At 43.9% G+C, this 17,375-nt stretch overlaps 1 protein-coding gene across 6 annotated transcripts in view; it reads left to right on the top strand.

Annotated features, from left to right (window-relative positions):
* PIBF1 (progesterone immunomodulatory binding factor 1) overlaps nt 1–17,375 on the top strand; it is a 146,336-nt gene that overhangs the window by 117,426 nt on the left and 11,535 nt on the right. For 5 of the 6 annotated variants that reach the window (XM_075918902.2, XM_075918899.2, XM_075918900.2 and 2 more), the window contains one exon: nt 3,616–3,700. In XM_075918902.2, coding sequence (XP_075775017.1) covers nt 3,616–3,700 — 85 coding nt within the window. The other variant, XM_089775440.1, reaches the window with a different exon arrangement.

The raw sequence follows: 17,375 nt of genomic DNA, 5'->3' as shown, positions 1-17,375 counted from the left end.
GATGGTTCTTCAAGATATGTTCCTGTGGGTGCGCCACATTCCGCCCTCCTTCCCATTCCGGAGCCTTGCTCTTTCTCATTGCAGATAACTGGCGGGAGCTGGGCCGCACGCAGTGATCAAAGGGTGCGAATGGCGCGAGCCACTGATCACACATGTGCGGCCTGACTGATCACAGCTATTCAAGTCTCCAAGCTGTGGCACAAGCCCAACACCATCAGTGGAGCACCCACAGGGACACATCTCAAAGAACCATCCTTACTGCACGAAGGTGAGTAACTTCTTCTTTGTGTTTTGTGCTGAATGAAGCTCAGCTGGCTCTGAGGTGCTAATCCATTGTTCTTGCCTATTTGTCAGTTTATGAAAACAGCATTTTATTAATTTATATATAGACTATCTTTCCAAGGCTAAAAATGATTGCTTCTTAAAGTCCCGAATTCTACAGAAATTGATGAGGTCATCAGAGGAGTGTTGGTAGAGCCTACTAGCCACAATTTGTGCTGGCTGATCTGTTTCTATATCAGAGTTGATGTGAACATCAAATGTTTTGTAAAGCTCTTTGAAGGTAAAAAGTACTAAACTTCTAGTAGCAGTTGTTAATGTTTTCCTCAGTTTTAACCCATTGGAGATTGAAGTTGGGGCTTTATGATATGCTACAGTGTTATAAAATGTGTGAATGCCATTGGAAGTTTGAGGTCCAAAGATTATCTATCTGTATGTTTTAGAAATGTGTGTCTGTCCAGTTATGAGTCTGTTCAAGAACTCCTCCTAGGACCACCAAATTTGGTATGAAACTTCCTTTTATCAATGGTTATGCCAGGATAATGGAATTTGCATGAAATGTGACTTTCATTATGAAAGGGAAGGGTGTGAGAGCACACACAGTTACGTTCACACATGATCACAGAGGGACAGCAAGCACAGGAAGAAGAATGACCACAGGGGGGCTACAAGCATCCCAGCAAGCAGCTGCTGCCCAGGGAGCAACTGCCAGCCTCTGCAAAGTTCCTGCTTCCCAGGGCTAGCCCTGAGGAATCCAACAGGAGGCTGGTGTGCCCTTCTGCGCTTCTAGGCTGGTCCTCAGGAGCACCTGTGGAAGGCCTGTTCAGCCCCCTCCACATTCAACCCCTGAGCTGGCTCTGGAGCTGGCCCTGGAGCCAGCCTTGGGGAGAACCTAGCAACCAGTGTACTTGCAGTTCCTGCCCCGAGGAGAAGCCAGTGGACAGGGTGTGTGGTCCTCTCTAGTGCCGCCCTCGGAGAAGCCAATGGGTGAGGTGCATAGCCCTTGCAGTTTCCAGGGAGAAGTCAGTGGCCACACTCACCTTCTCTCTGAGCTCTCCATCTCCTCCTTTGAGCTCCCCCTCTTCCAAGCCTCGAGACCTTCCTTAACCTCCAACCCCAGCTTTGAGCCCCTCCAATACTCTTCTCTAACTTCTCCACTCCCTGCCCTAAACCCCTCCTCACACCCCAACCCTGACTCTTGCGCTCCCCACATCCGCAGTCTCCTGCCCTGAAGGACCCAAGCAACATCGAGTAAATCTTCTAGTCTACTATATATCTGAGTGAGTCTGTCTGTCTGTTCAAGAACTCCTCCTAAATGGTAAGAGCTAGAATCATCTAATTTGGTATACATCTTCCTCTTATCATAACTGAAAGCAAGGTAAGGATTTGATTGTGCCAGAAAAATGGGACGTGCCTGGAATGGGATTGCGTCTCTTAAAAGCATACAGAAAAGAGACTGAATCACCAGCCAGGTGAAAGGGGTAGATTGGCTGGGGGTGGGCCATTCTGAGCCATTCTTTCTAGATGCATCATCGCCAATAAAGATCAGGCAAACTATATTATCACCATCAAAGATTTAGCAAACTATATTAAACGCTCACTGACTGCTGTCTGAAATAAAAAGATATAATTACAATAGTTGGAAATGTAGTGAGATTTTGAAAACATAATTTAATATGAATCAAGTTGCAAGACATTTCCTGGGAACGAAATGACAGCCTGGAAGAAACTTGTGTGTCTAGAGCACAATCAAGTTCTTTTTACTAGAAAAGGTTGTTAATTCCCAGGAAATACACAATGCCAAGACCAGTTTTGCTCTTCTGAAAAGGAAAAAGTGAAAGGTATATGGTCATTTTAAAAAAAAATTATGATGCAGCTGATTGATCATTTCTATAAAATGTATACACCGAACTTTAAAGATTTGGCATGCTTGCATAATATTTGAACATTTCATTTAGTATAATGTGTTTCCTTCTTAGACAGCATCTGAGTTTCATAACCTGTTTTTACTGCTGTATGACTCATCATTTTTGGGGTTGATTTCAAGTTTAACTAGTGAAGATTACTTGGTTTGGTTATGTTATGCTGACATTTTTCTGCATTCTTGGGACTATAGAAACAAAACTGGGCAAGAACGTATACAAGTCTTACGAGTGTCAATCTGACATTTATTTTTGAAGTCTAATTGTAATGCTGAATTTGGAAATACATTTAATGAAACTACAGAAGTAGCTGCCTAGAAGCAAAAATTGAAGACAATGCTTTAAAAAGTTCATATGATGTAAGCTAACAAAAGAAAGGACAATTAAAGTTAAGCATGACACCATGTCTTTAATACATCACATTGTTCCACAGTTCTGTTTGTGTTCTAGATCAATGTTTCTCAACCAGTGGTACAAGTACACTTTGGGGTACTTGAGAGAAGTCAACTGAAATTTGAAAAAAACTGAATTTTTGTTTTAAATTTTATAGCGTTTTATTATTTTTGTACTTTTTACACCCAAAAATATCATTGCCTGCCCTGCTACGATTAAGTTGTTTAAACAAACGTGTTACAACAGTAGAATAAATTTTGTGCATCTGATACTGTAGGTACTGGGGGTGCTACTTACTCTTTCAAAAAAAAGGGGGGGTGTACTTGATAAAAAAGGTTGAGAAACACTGTTCTAAATAAACATGAGACTGAGGGTGCTATATAGTGTAGCACAAATAATTTTTTGTTCTACTTGACAGAGACCATGAATGCAAGTTGAACTCAACTTGTTCTTATGCATCAACAGAATTATTTAGAAAAATCCAGTTACATAATTACACCTACGTAAATCCAGTGGAGGGAAAAAAGTTGTACAGCAGTCAGTGAGCGTTTAATATAGTTTGCTAAATCTTTGATGGTGATAATATAGTTTGCCTGATCTTTATTGGTGATGATGCACAAGAATGAGAGGGGTCCTCAGCTTCAAGGGCTAGGAGTAAATATATATATTTTTGCTTGTAAAATAGAGAACATTCTGACACAATGAAAATAGAATTCTGTGATGCCACTTCTGAAGAGAAGAATCACACTGTAAATCAAGTCATTTTTGTTTTACTATGACATTGTACATATATGAATTAGTGATCTTCAATTCTCTGATTTGATTAAAGTGAGCATTCATACATGCTTATCTTTTCAGATGCATTAACAACTTACAATTTTAATAAAGATTTATTTTATATAGTTTCTTGAGCACATTCATTGTTGCCAGTATTTAGCTTTAAAAATGCATGTTTCAACTAGACAAGATTAGAAGAGATTATCTGTTGCTATAATTGTATTTCCTATCCTCTTTCTACCAGCCTTTTAAATAAAGAAAAGACATCTTTGCTGCATGTCAAGAATCAAATGGCAGCAGATTTGGAAAGACTTCTAAATCATCGTGAGGTAATTTTCCTGTTTTAGCATAACTTTTCCATGATTATTTTCTTCAATTAAAACTTGCGAAAGTTATACTTCGTATTCTGCATTTTTTTAAAAAAAATATAGGCAATGTGTCAGCCATGCATTTAAAAAAAGCAGTTCTGGTTTTTACTCTTAACTCTGCTATGTTACTCACTATGTGATGCTGGGTGATATTCTTTCCTTTACTGTCTCTGAGTTTCCTCAGCTGTAAAATAGTTATATTATTACTTACCTGCCTTACAAGAGTGTGGTCAATTTAATTGTTGATAATGTGCTTTTTGGTTTTTTGATGACCGATGTTTTAAAGTACAAAACGTTATTTTATATGAAGTCTACTCTATACTAGTTCTCAGAAATGCTAGTAGGTCATACTTAATAAATTTATTGGATGCATTCTTTTAGCTTGCATAACTTTTCTTAGTAAAGATCGTAAAGTTGTGATAAATATGCAAACAGAAAATGTATACATTAATATAGTATCCTTAATATATGGTATTACATAATGATTTAGAGGAGAAATTATTCATTTTGTAATCTAAAATATTGTTACTATAATAGAAACTTTTAAAATGTGTGTTTTATGGAAGCAGTAATAGGCACCCAAAGGGTAAAATCATAGAACACTAGAACTGGGAAGGGACCACGAGAAGTCATCGAGTCCAGTCCCCTGCCCTCACAGCAGGGCCCAGTACCATCTACTCTTAAATATCTCTAGAGATGGAGATTCCACAACCTCCTTAGGCAGTTTATTCCAGTGTTTAAGCACCGTGACAGTTAGGAAGTTTTTCCTAATGTCCAACCCAAACCTCCCTTGCTGCAGTTTAAGCCCATTACTTCTTGTCCTATCATCAGAAGCCAAGGAAAACAATTTTTCTCCCTCCTTCTGACACCAATTTACATACCTGAAAACTGCTATTATGTCCCCTCTAGGTCTTCTCCTTTCCAAACTAAACAAGTCCAGTTCTTTCAGTCTTCTTTCATGGGTCACGTTCTCTAGACCTTTAATCTTTTTTGTTGCTCTCCTCTGGACCTTCTCCAATTTCTCCGCTTCTTCTTCCAGTAGTGTCCCTGTGGGTGCTCCACTACAGGTGTCAGGCTCGTCCCGGTGCCACAATCCGGAGAGTTTTAGCCAGCAGTAGCCCCTGGTGGACTGCGCATGTGCAGAAGCCGTCTCTCACCATTCGCGCTCTTTCTGCGCATCGCAGTCTAATGCCAGTTCCTCCTAATCATCTACGGCTGCAGACAGAATTGGAACGCGCTCCTCGTCAACCTGAGGAGAATTTAGATGTAAGCTACTCGTTCCTTCCCAGTTAGGCCCCACACCTTATAGTATAGTTAGTTATCACAGTTCATTATTTAGTTAGTTCATTTGAAAAAAAAAAGTTGTTCTTGTTCGATCCCTCAGGCCCTTCGTTTGGCCTGCTGGGGTCTTTTTCCTCCTTCTCCTGCTAAGGCACTTACTTCAACATGACTGCAGGGTTCAAAAGATGTGCCTCCTGTAGCGACGCGATGCCGACCTCAAACGGCCACTCCCGCTGCATTCGCTGCTTTGGAGAGGGGCATGTCCCACAGAAATGTTGTCATTGTTCTAAATTGACCACCAGGGCCAGACGCGACAGGGAGATGTGTCTGAAGATGCTCCTTTTTAACACGGCACTTCAGCCCTTGTCCACGGCCCAGCGTCCAGAGGCTCCACAGTCGCGGAAGGCCTGTGAAGACAGAACCTCCTCTCCATCTGGAGTGTAAGTGTCGGGTATGCACCAGGCTCTTTGGCATTCCTGCCTGCCCGTGGCAAATTGCCCAAGGGCTGTAGCACATCGGAACCTAGTCCTGTGCTCTCTTCAGCACCGTCCCGTACAGCACCGTGGTCCGAGTCCGCGGCAACGGCACCGGGTGCTCGGACAGCACCGCGACGATCAGCATCGTCCGTATCGGCACTGGAGTGTGCTTCACAGCGCCATGCCCAGCCATCTGGGGCTGCCTCTTAGCCGGTGCCGAGGCGCGAGTCGACGCAGGTGCTGTCCGCACCGACCTCTGTTTGGAGACATACACTGGCACCAGGAATGGAGATGACTACAGCACCGGATACACCGGCACCGAGGCCAGCACCGAGACAGCCGACATCGAGGCATAAGCCTAAGACGAAGCCAAAGACAGTGCCGAGAGAGGATACACTGCCACCCTCACCGTGCTGCGCATTCCCGCGCGGCACAGAGTTCTCTCAGTTGCAGTCGGCACAAACACTGACCAAGGCACCGGCTACCCAACCTGCACCAGAGACCCAGTCATCTAGTCCCTCATCCCAGGGTACCTTCATTGGCCTCAGCACCTGTGTCACCATCTGATTCCGCCTCCATCATATCAGTGCCTTGTAGCCCAGTGGTCACTGCTCCCTCTTCAGTGACTGGAGTACTTACAAAGGCTCAGAAGAAGAGGCGTCACTTACGTTTACCTTCCCCCAGTCCCACTAGGACTGTGTTCTCACCAGGACCCTCACCTCTACCTCGCTATGACCGACGGCATCATTATGAATGCTCACGGTCACCGCAGTATTGGAGATCTCCAAGACACTCTCCGTCACCTTGATGTCATCATCGGCACTACTATTCCAGATCTCCATTGTGATATTTCGTGAGGTCACATTCTCTGGTGTCACCTGCTCGTGTGCATCAATATCAGCAAGGCAGTTACTCACCTGCATATTCTCACCATAGCCATCACCGTCGGTCAGATCATGCGCATTACCACGACCGTTTGCACTTGCCTTCTCGGAGTTGCCGTCAATCGTACTTATGACACAACCGCCTCCAACACCCACGGGCGATGATATAGCCTCTGGACAAGCCAACATCCCTCCTTCTCCCTCTGGGGATACACAACCCATTGGTTCTCCAGCAGACATCTCATCCTCGTCACCAGATGATGCGGTCTTCGATCACGAGTCTTCACCCATAGATGATTACAGGCAATTCCAGGAGCTGTTTAAAAGGGTTTCCCGCTCACAAAACCTGTGCACTCCTGATGCACCTCAAAAACAGCATGCCCTCTTACGGAATTTACAACAATCCAATAGGGCAAGTTGGCCCTTCCTTTTGACGAGGCTATTCTAGAGATTTCTAACGACATCTGTTAGACGCCTGCCTCCGTAACACCAACACATAAGCGTGTGAACAAAATGTATTCCGTGGATGCCAAAAATGCTGAGTTTCTTTTTACCCATCCTCCTCCCAATTCTGTTGTCGTTGACGCAGCTCAACAAAAGTTGAAGACGTCCCAATCTAAGAACACACCATCCAAAAAGGACACAAAACATTTGGATTTGTTCAGGAGAAAGGTTTATTAGTCAGCGACAGAAACTCTTAGGATGGCAAACTACTCTGCTCAATTGGCCAACCACGATTTCGATAATTACGCAAAGCTGGTTCTGCTAATGCAGCACCTCCCAGATTCTAAGAAGGAGATACTCAAGGCAGTTGTGCAGGAGGGCTATGCGGCGGCCTGTACAGCTCTTCAAATCTCTCTCAACATTGCCAACTCGGCGTCCCGTACGACAGCTACAGCAGTTGTAATGCAACGCGCTTCTTGGTTGCACCTCGCCTCTGTGCCCAAGGACTTACAACCAAAAGTGGAAGACCTACCCTTCGACCGTTCTTCTCTATTCGCTCAGAATACTGACCAGGTCTTCCACTCAGGTAAAGACTCCCAAACAACATTAAGAACACTTGGGATGTATACGCCGCCCTTCAGGCGTAAAAGAGCTTGGCCCTACAATAGGCAGAGACCCTGATTCTACACGGCTCAATGGATCAGGCCGTACGACCAACAGAAGCAGAGGCAGTGGCCACAAAGGCGGCGTCAGCAGCCTGCCAAGACACAAACTCAGCATCAACCTTGTCAGCAGGTTTGATGTCCCCATCGAGGGGCTGTGCATCATTCCCCTTCCAGAGGCTATCTCCTAAATAACTTGACTGTTCCATCACCGGTTGAGACCCTTTCACCATTGTTGGTTCGTTATCACCACAGATCGATGGGTCAGAGAGATCATAACATCCGGACTCTATTTCCTTCACCACTCTTCCTCCTTCAAACTCCCTTCCCCGTCCCTTTTCAGGGACCCCTTTCACGATCTCCTGTTGCGACAGTAGGTCATGCGGCTATTTACCATCAGAGCAGTGAAAGCGGTCCCACGTCAGTTCAGAGGCAAAGGTTTCTATTCCCGGTACTTCGTCACTGAGAAGAAGTCCAGCGGGTGGAGACCGATCCTCAATCTTCGGGAACTCAACCATTACCTGAGAAGAAAAAGATTCAAGATGGTTACCCTAGCCTCTCTCATTCCAACTCTTACCAAAGGGGATTGGTTCGCGTCTCTTGATCTTCAGGACACCTACTTTCACATTACCATCCACCCGGTACACAGGAGATTTCTCCGATTCACACTTGGCAAAGACCATTACCAGTACACCGTGCTACCTTTCAGACTTTCAGCGACCCCAAGGGTGTTTTCAAAAACCCTAGCGGTCGTAGCCACTCACCTCAGACGTTCGGGGATCATGATTTTTCCGTACCTCGACGACTGCCTCATAAAAGCTTACTCAGCAGTCAAGGCACGAGGGCGATAGCTATGGTCAGAAATACGTTTGAGGCCCTCGGCCTCATTATCAGCCTGCCAAAATCCTCTCTCTGCCTTCCCGGACTATCGATTTCATAGGGGCGAGGCTGGATTCCACCACCGCCTACCTACCCGTCGACAGGGCTCAAACCATTCTGGATCTTGCAAATGTCTTACTCTCCGCTCCCGCAGTTTCCATACTTACCTGCCTCCAGCTGCTAGGTCACATGGCAGTGGCAACCTATGTCATTCCACATGCCCACCTTCGCATAAGATGCCTACAACATTGGCTTCTTCAAGTCTACAATCCAGTCACCGGCGATACACGCAGTCTTATTCCTATCCCCATCCGGGTGAGAGACTCCCTTGCATGCTGGCTCAATCTGAGCAACACTTTAGCGGGCGTCTCTTTACATGATCGGGCCCCATCCTTCCAGGTTACTACGGATGCTTCCCTTATTGGCTGGGGAGCGCATATGCAACATCACCAAGTACAGGGCCTTTGATCACCACACGAATCCCTGCTTCATATAAACTTTCTCGAGCTCCGAGCAGTTTACAATGCCTGTTGCCATTTTGCCCAACACCTCCGTGGTACGACCATGCAGATCCTAACAGACAACATGTGCATGGTCTACTACATAAATCGACAGGGCAGTGCCAGATCCAGGTCCCTGTGTGCGGAGGCCATACGACTATGGAATTGGGCAATTTGGAATGGCATTACACTTATGGCTGCTTACCTCCCCGGCAAGAGAAATATCATTGCAGACACTCTGAGCAGGACCTTCCATTAGCAGCACGAATGGGAGCTCCTCGACAATGTAGTGCGCGACGTCTTTCAGTCTTGGGGATACCCAGACTTAGACCTGTTTGCCACCCAACGCAACAAGAATTGCCGCCTATATTGTTCAAGGACTGGAATGGGATTTGATTCGAAATCCCAAATTGATATGTTCTCGATTGGGGAACATATCGACTACTATACGCCTTCCCACCTTTTACCCTCATACCGAGGGTAATATGGAAGATATTGGCAGATGCCACAATGGTAATACTCATAGCACCGTTTTGGCCTCGTCAGACCTGGTTGCCTGGTTACCACAACTCATGAGGATGTCGTTGTCTCAACCCAAATGACTTCCACGCATACACAATTTACTTTCCCAGCAACGCGGCACTCTACTCCACCCGAGCATTGACCATCTCCACCTCACAGCGTGGCTCCTCAGTGGCTGCAGGGCTCAGAGTTAGACTGCTCACAAGCAGTTAGGGACATCCTGACACAAAGCAGACGTCAAACGACCCAAAGGTCTTATCATTATAAATGGTGCCGCTTCCAAACCTGGTGCCATTCACGTGGCATGGACCCCTTGTGTGTATCTGTCCAACACATATTGGACTACATCCTCCATCTACGTTCACAGAAGTTGGCAGTCGCTTCACCAAAAGTACACCTGGCTGCAATCTCAGCTTTTCACCCACATTTAGACGGTGTTTCAGCGTTCGCCCACCCCATCTCTAAAAGATTTATGAAAGGTATGATCAATCTTTATCCACCGCACAGGGCTATTCTGGAGCCATGGGACCTAACACTGGTCCTTGATACACTTACCCGTCCACCGTTTGAGCCCTTGGCAACCTGTGACCTACAGACTCTATGAAAGTTGCATTCCTTTTAGCCATCACCTCTGCTTGAAGAGTCAGCGAGGTGGCAGCCTTGTCGGCTGACCCTCCATACACACTGTTCACTCACCAAAGGGTAACACTACGATGTCACCCATCATTTCTTCCAAAGGTCAATTCATCGTTTCATGTCAATGAGCCAATAATTCTCCATATGTTTTATCCTAAGGCCGCATTCCACCCAGGAGCATGTGTGCCTGCACACTTTGGACGCTAGGAGAGCTTTGGCTTTCTATATAGACAGGATGCATCAATTCTGCAAATCAAGATGCCTATTTTTGCCCCTCGCAACTCATTCCGAAGGTCAACAACTCTCATCTCATCGCATATTGTAAATTGCATCACCCGCTGTTATACACTCTGTAACAAACCATTGCCCTCTAAGCCTAGAGCGCACTCTACCAGAGCCATGGCCACCTCCATGACTTTCTTAAGAGATGTTTCCATCCGGGACATTTGCCGTGCAGCAACCTGGTCGTCCGCATCGACGTTCGCTAGACACTATGTGCGAGAACGTATTGTTTCGGCAGATGCAGCAGTGGCTCAGGCAGTCCTATCCTCTGTGCATGCTTAATTCCGAAGCACTGTACTGTTTTTGGGCTACTGCTTCACACTCACCTGTAGTGGAGCACCCACGGGGACACTGCTCAAAGAAGAAGAAATTGTTACTCGCCCTGTGCAGTAACATCTGTTCTTCAAGACGTGTGTCCTCGTGGGTGCTCCACTACCCGACCTCCTCCCTGCTTCGGAACTCTTACCTTTGTATTTTTCATACGTTCTGGCTAGGAGGAACTGGCGTTAGACTGCGATGCGCAGAAAGAGCGCAAACGGTGAGAGACGGCTTCTGCTCATGTGCAGTCCACTGGGGGCTACTACTGGCTAAAACTGTCTGGATTGCGGTGCCGGGACGAGCCCGACACCTGTAGTGGAACACCCACGGGGACACACATCTCAAAGAACAGATGTTACTGCACAGGGTGAGTAACAGTTTCATCTTTCTTTAAATTTGGTGCCCAGAGCTGGACACAATACTCCAATTGAGGCCTGATCAGTGTACAGTAGGGCAGAAGAATGACTTATCATATCTTGCTCATAACACTCCTGTTAATGCATCCCAGAATCTTGTTTGCTTTTTTTGCAACAGCATCACATTGTGGGCTCATATTTAACAGCTGGTCCACTATAACCCCTACATCCCTTTCTGCTGTACTCCTTCCTAGACAGTCTCTTCCCATTCTGTATATATGAAACTGATTGTTCCTAAGTGGAGTACTTTGCATTTGTCCTAATTAAACTTCATTCTATTACCTCAGACCATTTCTCCTCCTGCAATGAGGAGTAACGGTAGTTTGAATTAGGAGCTTTAATTCAAACTACCTAGTCCATGTGTAGCTGCGGGAAGGGAGTTCAAACTCCGGGGCATTTAAAAATGGCGGTGCCCGAGAACATGCAAATAAAGCCCGGGATATTTAAAGTTCGAACTAGGCTGGCAGTGTAGACATACTCTTGCAGACATCTAACTTCTCTAAGTAATTTTTAATTTGTTCTTTTTTATTTTATCTTCTAAACCTCTACCCCCTTCCCACTAGCATTCACTATGTTAAGCATTCTTTCATCATCCGACTTCTTGGTGAAGACCAAAACGAAGTTATTATAAACACCTCTGCCATTTCCAAGTTTACTGTTGCTATTTCTCCCTCCTCACTGAGCAATGGGCCTACCCTGTCCTTGGTCTTCATCTTGCTTCTAATATATTTATAGAAAGTCGTCTTGTTTCTCTTCATGTCTGTAGCTAGTTTGAGCTCATTCTGTGCCTTTGTCTTTCTAATATTGCCCCTGCATACATGTATTGTTTGCCTATATTCATCCTTTGTAATTTGTCCTAGTTTCCATTTCTATATGACTCCTTTTTTATTTTTAGATCATGCAAGATCTCCTAGTTATGCCATGGTGATCTTTTGTCATACTTTCTATCTTTCCTTCGCAGCTGAATAGCTTTCTTTTGGGCCCCTAATAATGTCCCTTTGAAAAACTGCCAACTCTTGTGATGGGGTGGACAAGGCCCTGACATCACTGCCGGAGGCCTTTCTGTACCCTGCAGAGCAACAGGAGCAGAAGAGAAGTCCTCCAAGGAGAATAGAGTGGCAGCCTCTACTGCAGCCAATCAGGGGGCAGCAGGCCGATATAAAAGAATTTTGTGTGATAAATGTAATCTTAATAAACACAAAAATTAGATGGTCAGTTTTTGGATTACAGCTGAGCGGAACCACAACTGAACCAGATAGTAAGTTGTGGTACTTATATTTACATTTTCTTGACTCTAACAAGGAATTATTTTTAATGCAACTTTCAGGCATGCTTTGAGGGTAAATTCATATGTATTGTCTCAATTCAGATTGGAAATACAGAGTTATAGACCTTTGAACATTCATTCCTGTGCACATAATATACTGCATTCCCTAAGACACTCAATGTGGACCTAGATATATCAAGTTAGATTTGAGACTGGTATCTGTCATGTATATATAATTAATATAAAAGGTTTTTTCCTTAAATATTGTTTTTACTGTTCATGTTTCATTAACTCACAAATTGTTGAGCAAATTAAATTTTAAGTTTAGGTTGGACATTAGGAAAAATTTCCTAATGGTCAAGGTGTTTAAACACTGGAATAAATTGCCTAGGGAAATTGTAGAATCTCCAGCACTAGAGATATTTAAGAGCAGGATAGATAGACATCTATCAAGGGATGATCTTAGTCCTGCCAGGAGGTCAGGGGACTTGATGGACTTGATGACCTCTTGAGGTCCCTTCCAGGTATTTTACGATTGTATCTGCCACACATGCACACACCACTTTATAATGGTTGTTCTCAAACTGAGATCTTTGGGGCACTTTCTGATAGACCCAGAAAGACAGTAGGTCATATGGTGCTGGCTGGAAACCAAGAAGTTGCCTTCCAAGCTGCCTTTTGTAGAAGCTATTACTACTAATACTATTTCCTGAGGGAAGAGAAGAAAAGGGTGCTTCCCTCAGGATCTAGAGCTGGTATCAGAGTCAGTAGAAAAAAACGTTAGCTCGTGTTTGATCAGGGAAGGGAGGACCACGAACCATGGTGGCATTGTGTAAGAAACAGGATGTGAATAGAGAGAACGGAGCCAGTGGAAGAGGAAGAGGAATGAGAACAAAAAGTAGGTACTATCCTGGGACAAACACAGCTGCAACAATAATACATACAGAAGTAGGCAGTGTAACTCTTCCACAATGGTCAAAACACTTCCTGTATTTTAGTTAAAGATACACACATTCTTAATATTACTTTAACTATTAAGAGATTGGTGTAGTTGCTACAGGGAGGAGGTTCATGTGATTGCAAGAGGGCAGGGCATCAGCCTATTAGAAGCTGGTAGTTTAGAGGCTGCCAGAGGATTGAATGTAGATTTTGGTTAATGTAGGTTATTTCTACTACAGCTGTTTGGATTATTAGAGTTTGTGGTTCATTAGCATCCAGAAATGTATTTGCTTGTGGAGCCATACAGCCCAGAGACCCACTCTCCTAAGTAACCACTTTCCTCAATGTCTTCTAATGCCTGCAGTTGACTTACAAAAAGCTAATAGGTCTCTGGAGCCTATACCAGCATTTTTGAGGAGAGCAGCAACCCTGTTTACTCCTCATGGTGCTTCCACTATATCCTGAGCCATGTGGTGGTCCACTGGATGGAAGAAAGTGCTAAGGGCTTTTACTCTTCTTTGTCCCTTTGAGATCTGGGGTCTCACCAACTTTCTGTGCCCCCATAATTTAGTCCTATTGACCTGTTACTCTCATTTCTACATGTTTTCCTTTTATCTCAAAGTATCCCTTTTTTCCGCACTGTCCCTTGTTGTTGGATCCCCTAATCATACATGGTCTCATTTCCTCTCATTTTTACATTGGTGCAACAGAGCAGGTGGAGCCACTGACTGTTGCAGCAACCAGAGGTAGATTAGGGTTTTGTGGGGTGCTGGGCCAAAGCAAGTAGGGGCCTCTCGCCATGCCTTGCCCGCAGTCTCCACCCTTACCCCCATATTCCTGCCAGGGAAATGAGGTTTAGATGTGGGGGCTTCCCCTGATCCTCAGCAGGAGGGCTGGAAAGGTGAACAGAGTGGGACAAAACCCCATATCCCGACCCTGCTCCCCAGCAGGAGTGCTAGATGAGTGGTTGAAGCAAGTTAGGTTATGAGGACATCCATTTTTCCAGGGTTCCCCAATTGGCCACGGCCCAGTGGCTAATATGCCACTGGTAGCAGGTTCCATCTGAAGAAGAGGACATATAAGTTGTGACAGGAGGGCTCAGAAAACCTTTGGTGCTAGTAGGGGCACACGTTAGCAGGGGCAGGACAACATTGAATTTCAGAAAAGAGAAATTTCAGGAGAAGGGAGCTGGAGAGGTATCTGAAGGAACCTGGGAAGAAAGGATTGGGAACAGGAGCCTCAAATAAATTATATCCAGCCCTGTTCCAATCCTTTTTTCCTTTTTTTTTTAATTTAAAATATCACACATAGTAATTTCAAACTTATTTGTGTTTCCAAAGTGAATTCCTCCTCTATATGCTGTAACTTGTTCAGTCTTTAAAAAAAAATTGCTGGTGTACAGTGATCTTTTTAAATGTTAAGCCACAGAGTAATTATCATATTTCTTATGCTACGTTTGTGTTCTGAGATTTTAGTTCCTATTAATGTTCTTCATGTTTTTCTCAGTAGAATAAGGGGACATTTCTGCATTATAAGTAAGCCCTGGAGCTATTCTCATCTTAAAGCTTAGAGAAACAAGTGACATTTACATTGCTAAATGATTGTAAAGAAGTTTCCAGTTCATATTTTACAGAGGAAAAATATGCTCTTAAGCAGCAGTATTTGTCATTTTGTTATCTCTTCAGTGATGTCAGGCTTTAATTAAACTTGAATACAAAATGCTACTGAATTTAGGCAGATGAAGGATTTAACAAATGTGTATTTTCATTTCTTGATGTACTGTTCTGAATAACACTTTTCATACAAATTCTTCAAGAACTATCTTTTCATTTGCTGTGTTATATATTAAATAATTGCATACTGAATATTTCTTGCTACCTAGCAATTACTGTTTTTAAGATCCTAAAAGGGCAGTAAGGTTTGTAATAATGTCACTTCATATAAATACAATATGAATTCTTTTTATGTAACATTAAAATGCTTTTTTACCACAAAATACAGGCAGTTAAACTCACTGATTTTGATTACAAGAGCAAACTGGCATGTACATTTGAAATGTACTTTTTTTCAGAAACAGGTTAAATTTTTAAAAAAGAGAGGATTTCAGGAATTTAAGCATAAGACTTTTGGCAGTACAGTATTACAAATAATTATATTATATTTAATTATATTCAGTTTTTTTTCAGTTTTGACTACTGTTTAGTCATATTGTGTTGGGTTGCATTGACATCTGTAAAACTAACAGCACTGATGCCAACCTTCCACATTGGTGGCCCAGACCCAATAAGTAAATACAAAATCTTGGTCATATTTGAAGACCTCCCATCAGTTTCAAGGCTGGATACTACCATCCTACTCTTTTTGGAAATCACCTATGCTCCTTGTACAACAACTAGGCAGACACATCTATCAACAGATGGTCATGAGAGGTTATCCTCTCTGAATATACTATCCCCTTCCATACTACATATTCTCCACCCAACCCCTACCCTGTCCATTTTCAGGGACCCCCCTCACAAGTTACACTTGCATTGGGAGGTAGAACATCTCTTGTTGGGAGCAGTGGAAGCTATTCCCACACAGCACAGCAGGAAAAGGGCTTATGCCCTCTATTTTTTAACCCAAAACCAAACTAGGGGCTGGCACTCCATCCTTGATCACTGCAGACTGAACAAATTTGTAAAGAAAGGAAGATTTTGGATGGTAACTCACAGCTGTTACACCAGCATTGCAACGGGGGACTAGTTTTCAGCCTTTGACCTCCAAGACACATATTTTCATGTGACAATAAACCCCTCCTACAGGCATTTTCTCAGGTCACAGTAGAAGACCACTCCCAATACCAAGTGCTGCCCTTTGGCCTATCTACAGCCCCTCATGTTTTCTCCAGAATATTTCAATTATAATAACACACATGAAAAAACAAGGCATAATTATATTTCCTTTCCTAGACAACCGTTTGTTTTCTCAAGGCACACATGCAGCAAGAAGCCATCTGCTTCACACAAGCAATGATCCATTGCTTCCACAACCTGAGCCTTTAAATAAACCCTACAAAACTAACCATAAAGCCAAAACAAAAGTTCCAGTTCATTGGGGTGTATCTAGTCTCCATAATAGCTTGAGCACCACTTCTGTCAGACAGGCTCCACAACATACACATTTAATTAGCCACAATATACAGCAGCCCATAAACCATTGCCCTCGAGTGCTTACAGCTCTTGGGGCATATGGCGGCATTCACTTTCATGATGAAACACCCACATCTCCACATGCACTGCCTGCAAACAGGGCTGTCAATCGTGTTCAACCCATTCAGACAACCCATAAGCATCTCATTAACCATGCCAGATACATAAAAGAATCATTGACGTCGTGGATCCAGTCTACCAATCTAGGAGTCCCTTTCGCACCAGAAAACCCATCAGTGCTACTGACCATATAACTACTCAAGAGCGAGATCTTGGAGTCATTGTGGATAGTTCTCTAAAAACATCCACTCAATGTGCAGCAGTCAAAAAAGAAAACAAAATGTTAGGAATCATTAAAAAGGGGACAGAGAATAAGACCGAGAATATTTTATTGCCTCTATATAAAACCATGGTACACCCACATCTTGAATACTATGTACAGATGTGGTCCTCTCATCATGACTGGTGTGGAAAAGGTGAATAAGGAAAAGTTCTTCTTCAAGGAGTGTCCCTGTCGGCACGGCACCGTAGGTGTTTCAACACCTCTGCATTTCTAATCGGAACTTTTTGGCAGCAGTACTCCTCCTGAGAGCCAGTGCACATGCACAGCACCAATCACACTGCATTAAGTGTGCCAGTGCGTGCCCTCAACAGTCACCTCAGTTCCTTCTTAACCGCTCCTGGTTCAGTCGGAATCGAGGAGTGCTCTGGGATAGCTTAACTATAGTTCATAGATATTGTTAGTTGTTAGTTGTTATTATAGTGTTAAGTAGTTTTAGAACAGTGGTCACCAACCAGTAGACTGGGATCTACTGGTAGATCTTGGAGCCTCTGACAGGTGATCTTGACCGGTTTGGACATGACGCTGTCAAGTGCAGCACTTCAGCTGCCCCTCCCCTCTCTGCTGTGTACCTCCTGCCCTTTGCCTTGGAGCTGTTT

This window comes from Pelodiscus sinensis, chromosome 1, assembly GCF_052426305.1.
Source record: "Pelodiscus sinensis isolate ZL-2025 chromosome 1, ASM5242630v1, whole genome shotgun sequence".
Taxonomy (NCBI): Eukaryota; Metazoa; Chordata; order Testudines; family Trionychidae; genus Pelodiscus; species Pelodiscus sinensis.
Note: the sequence above shows the minus strand (reverse complement) of the source record. Positions and strands in the feature narration are given on the sequence as shown.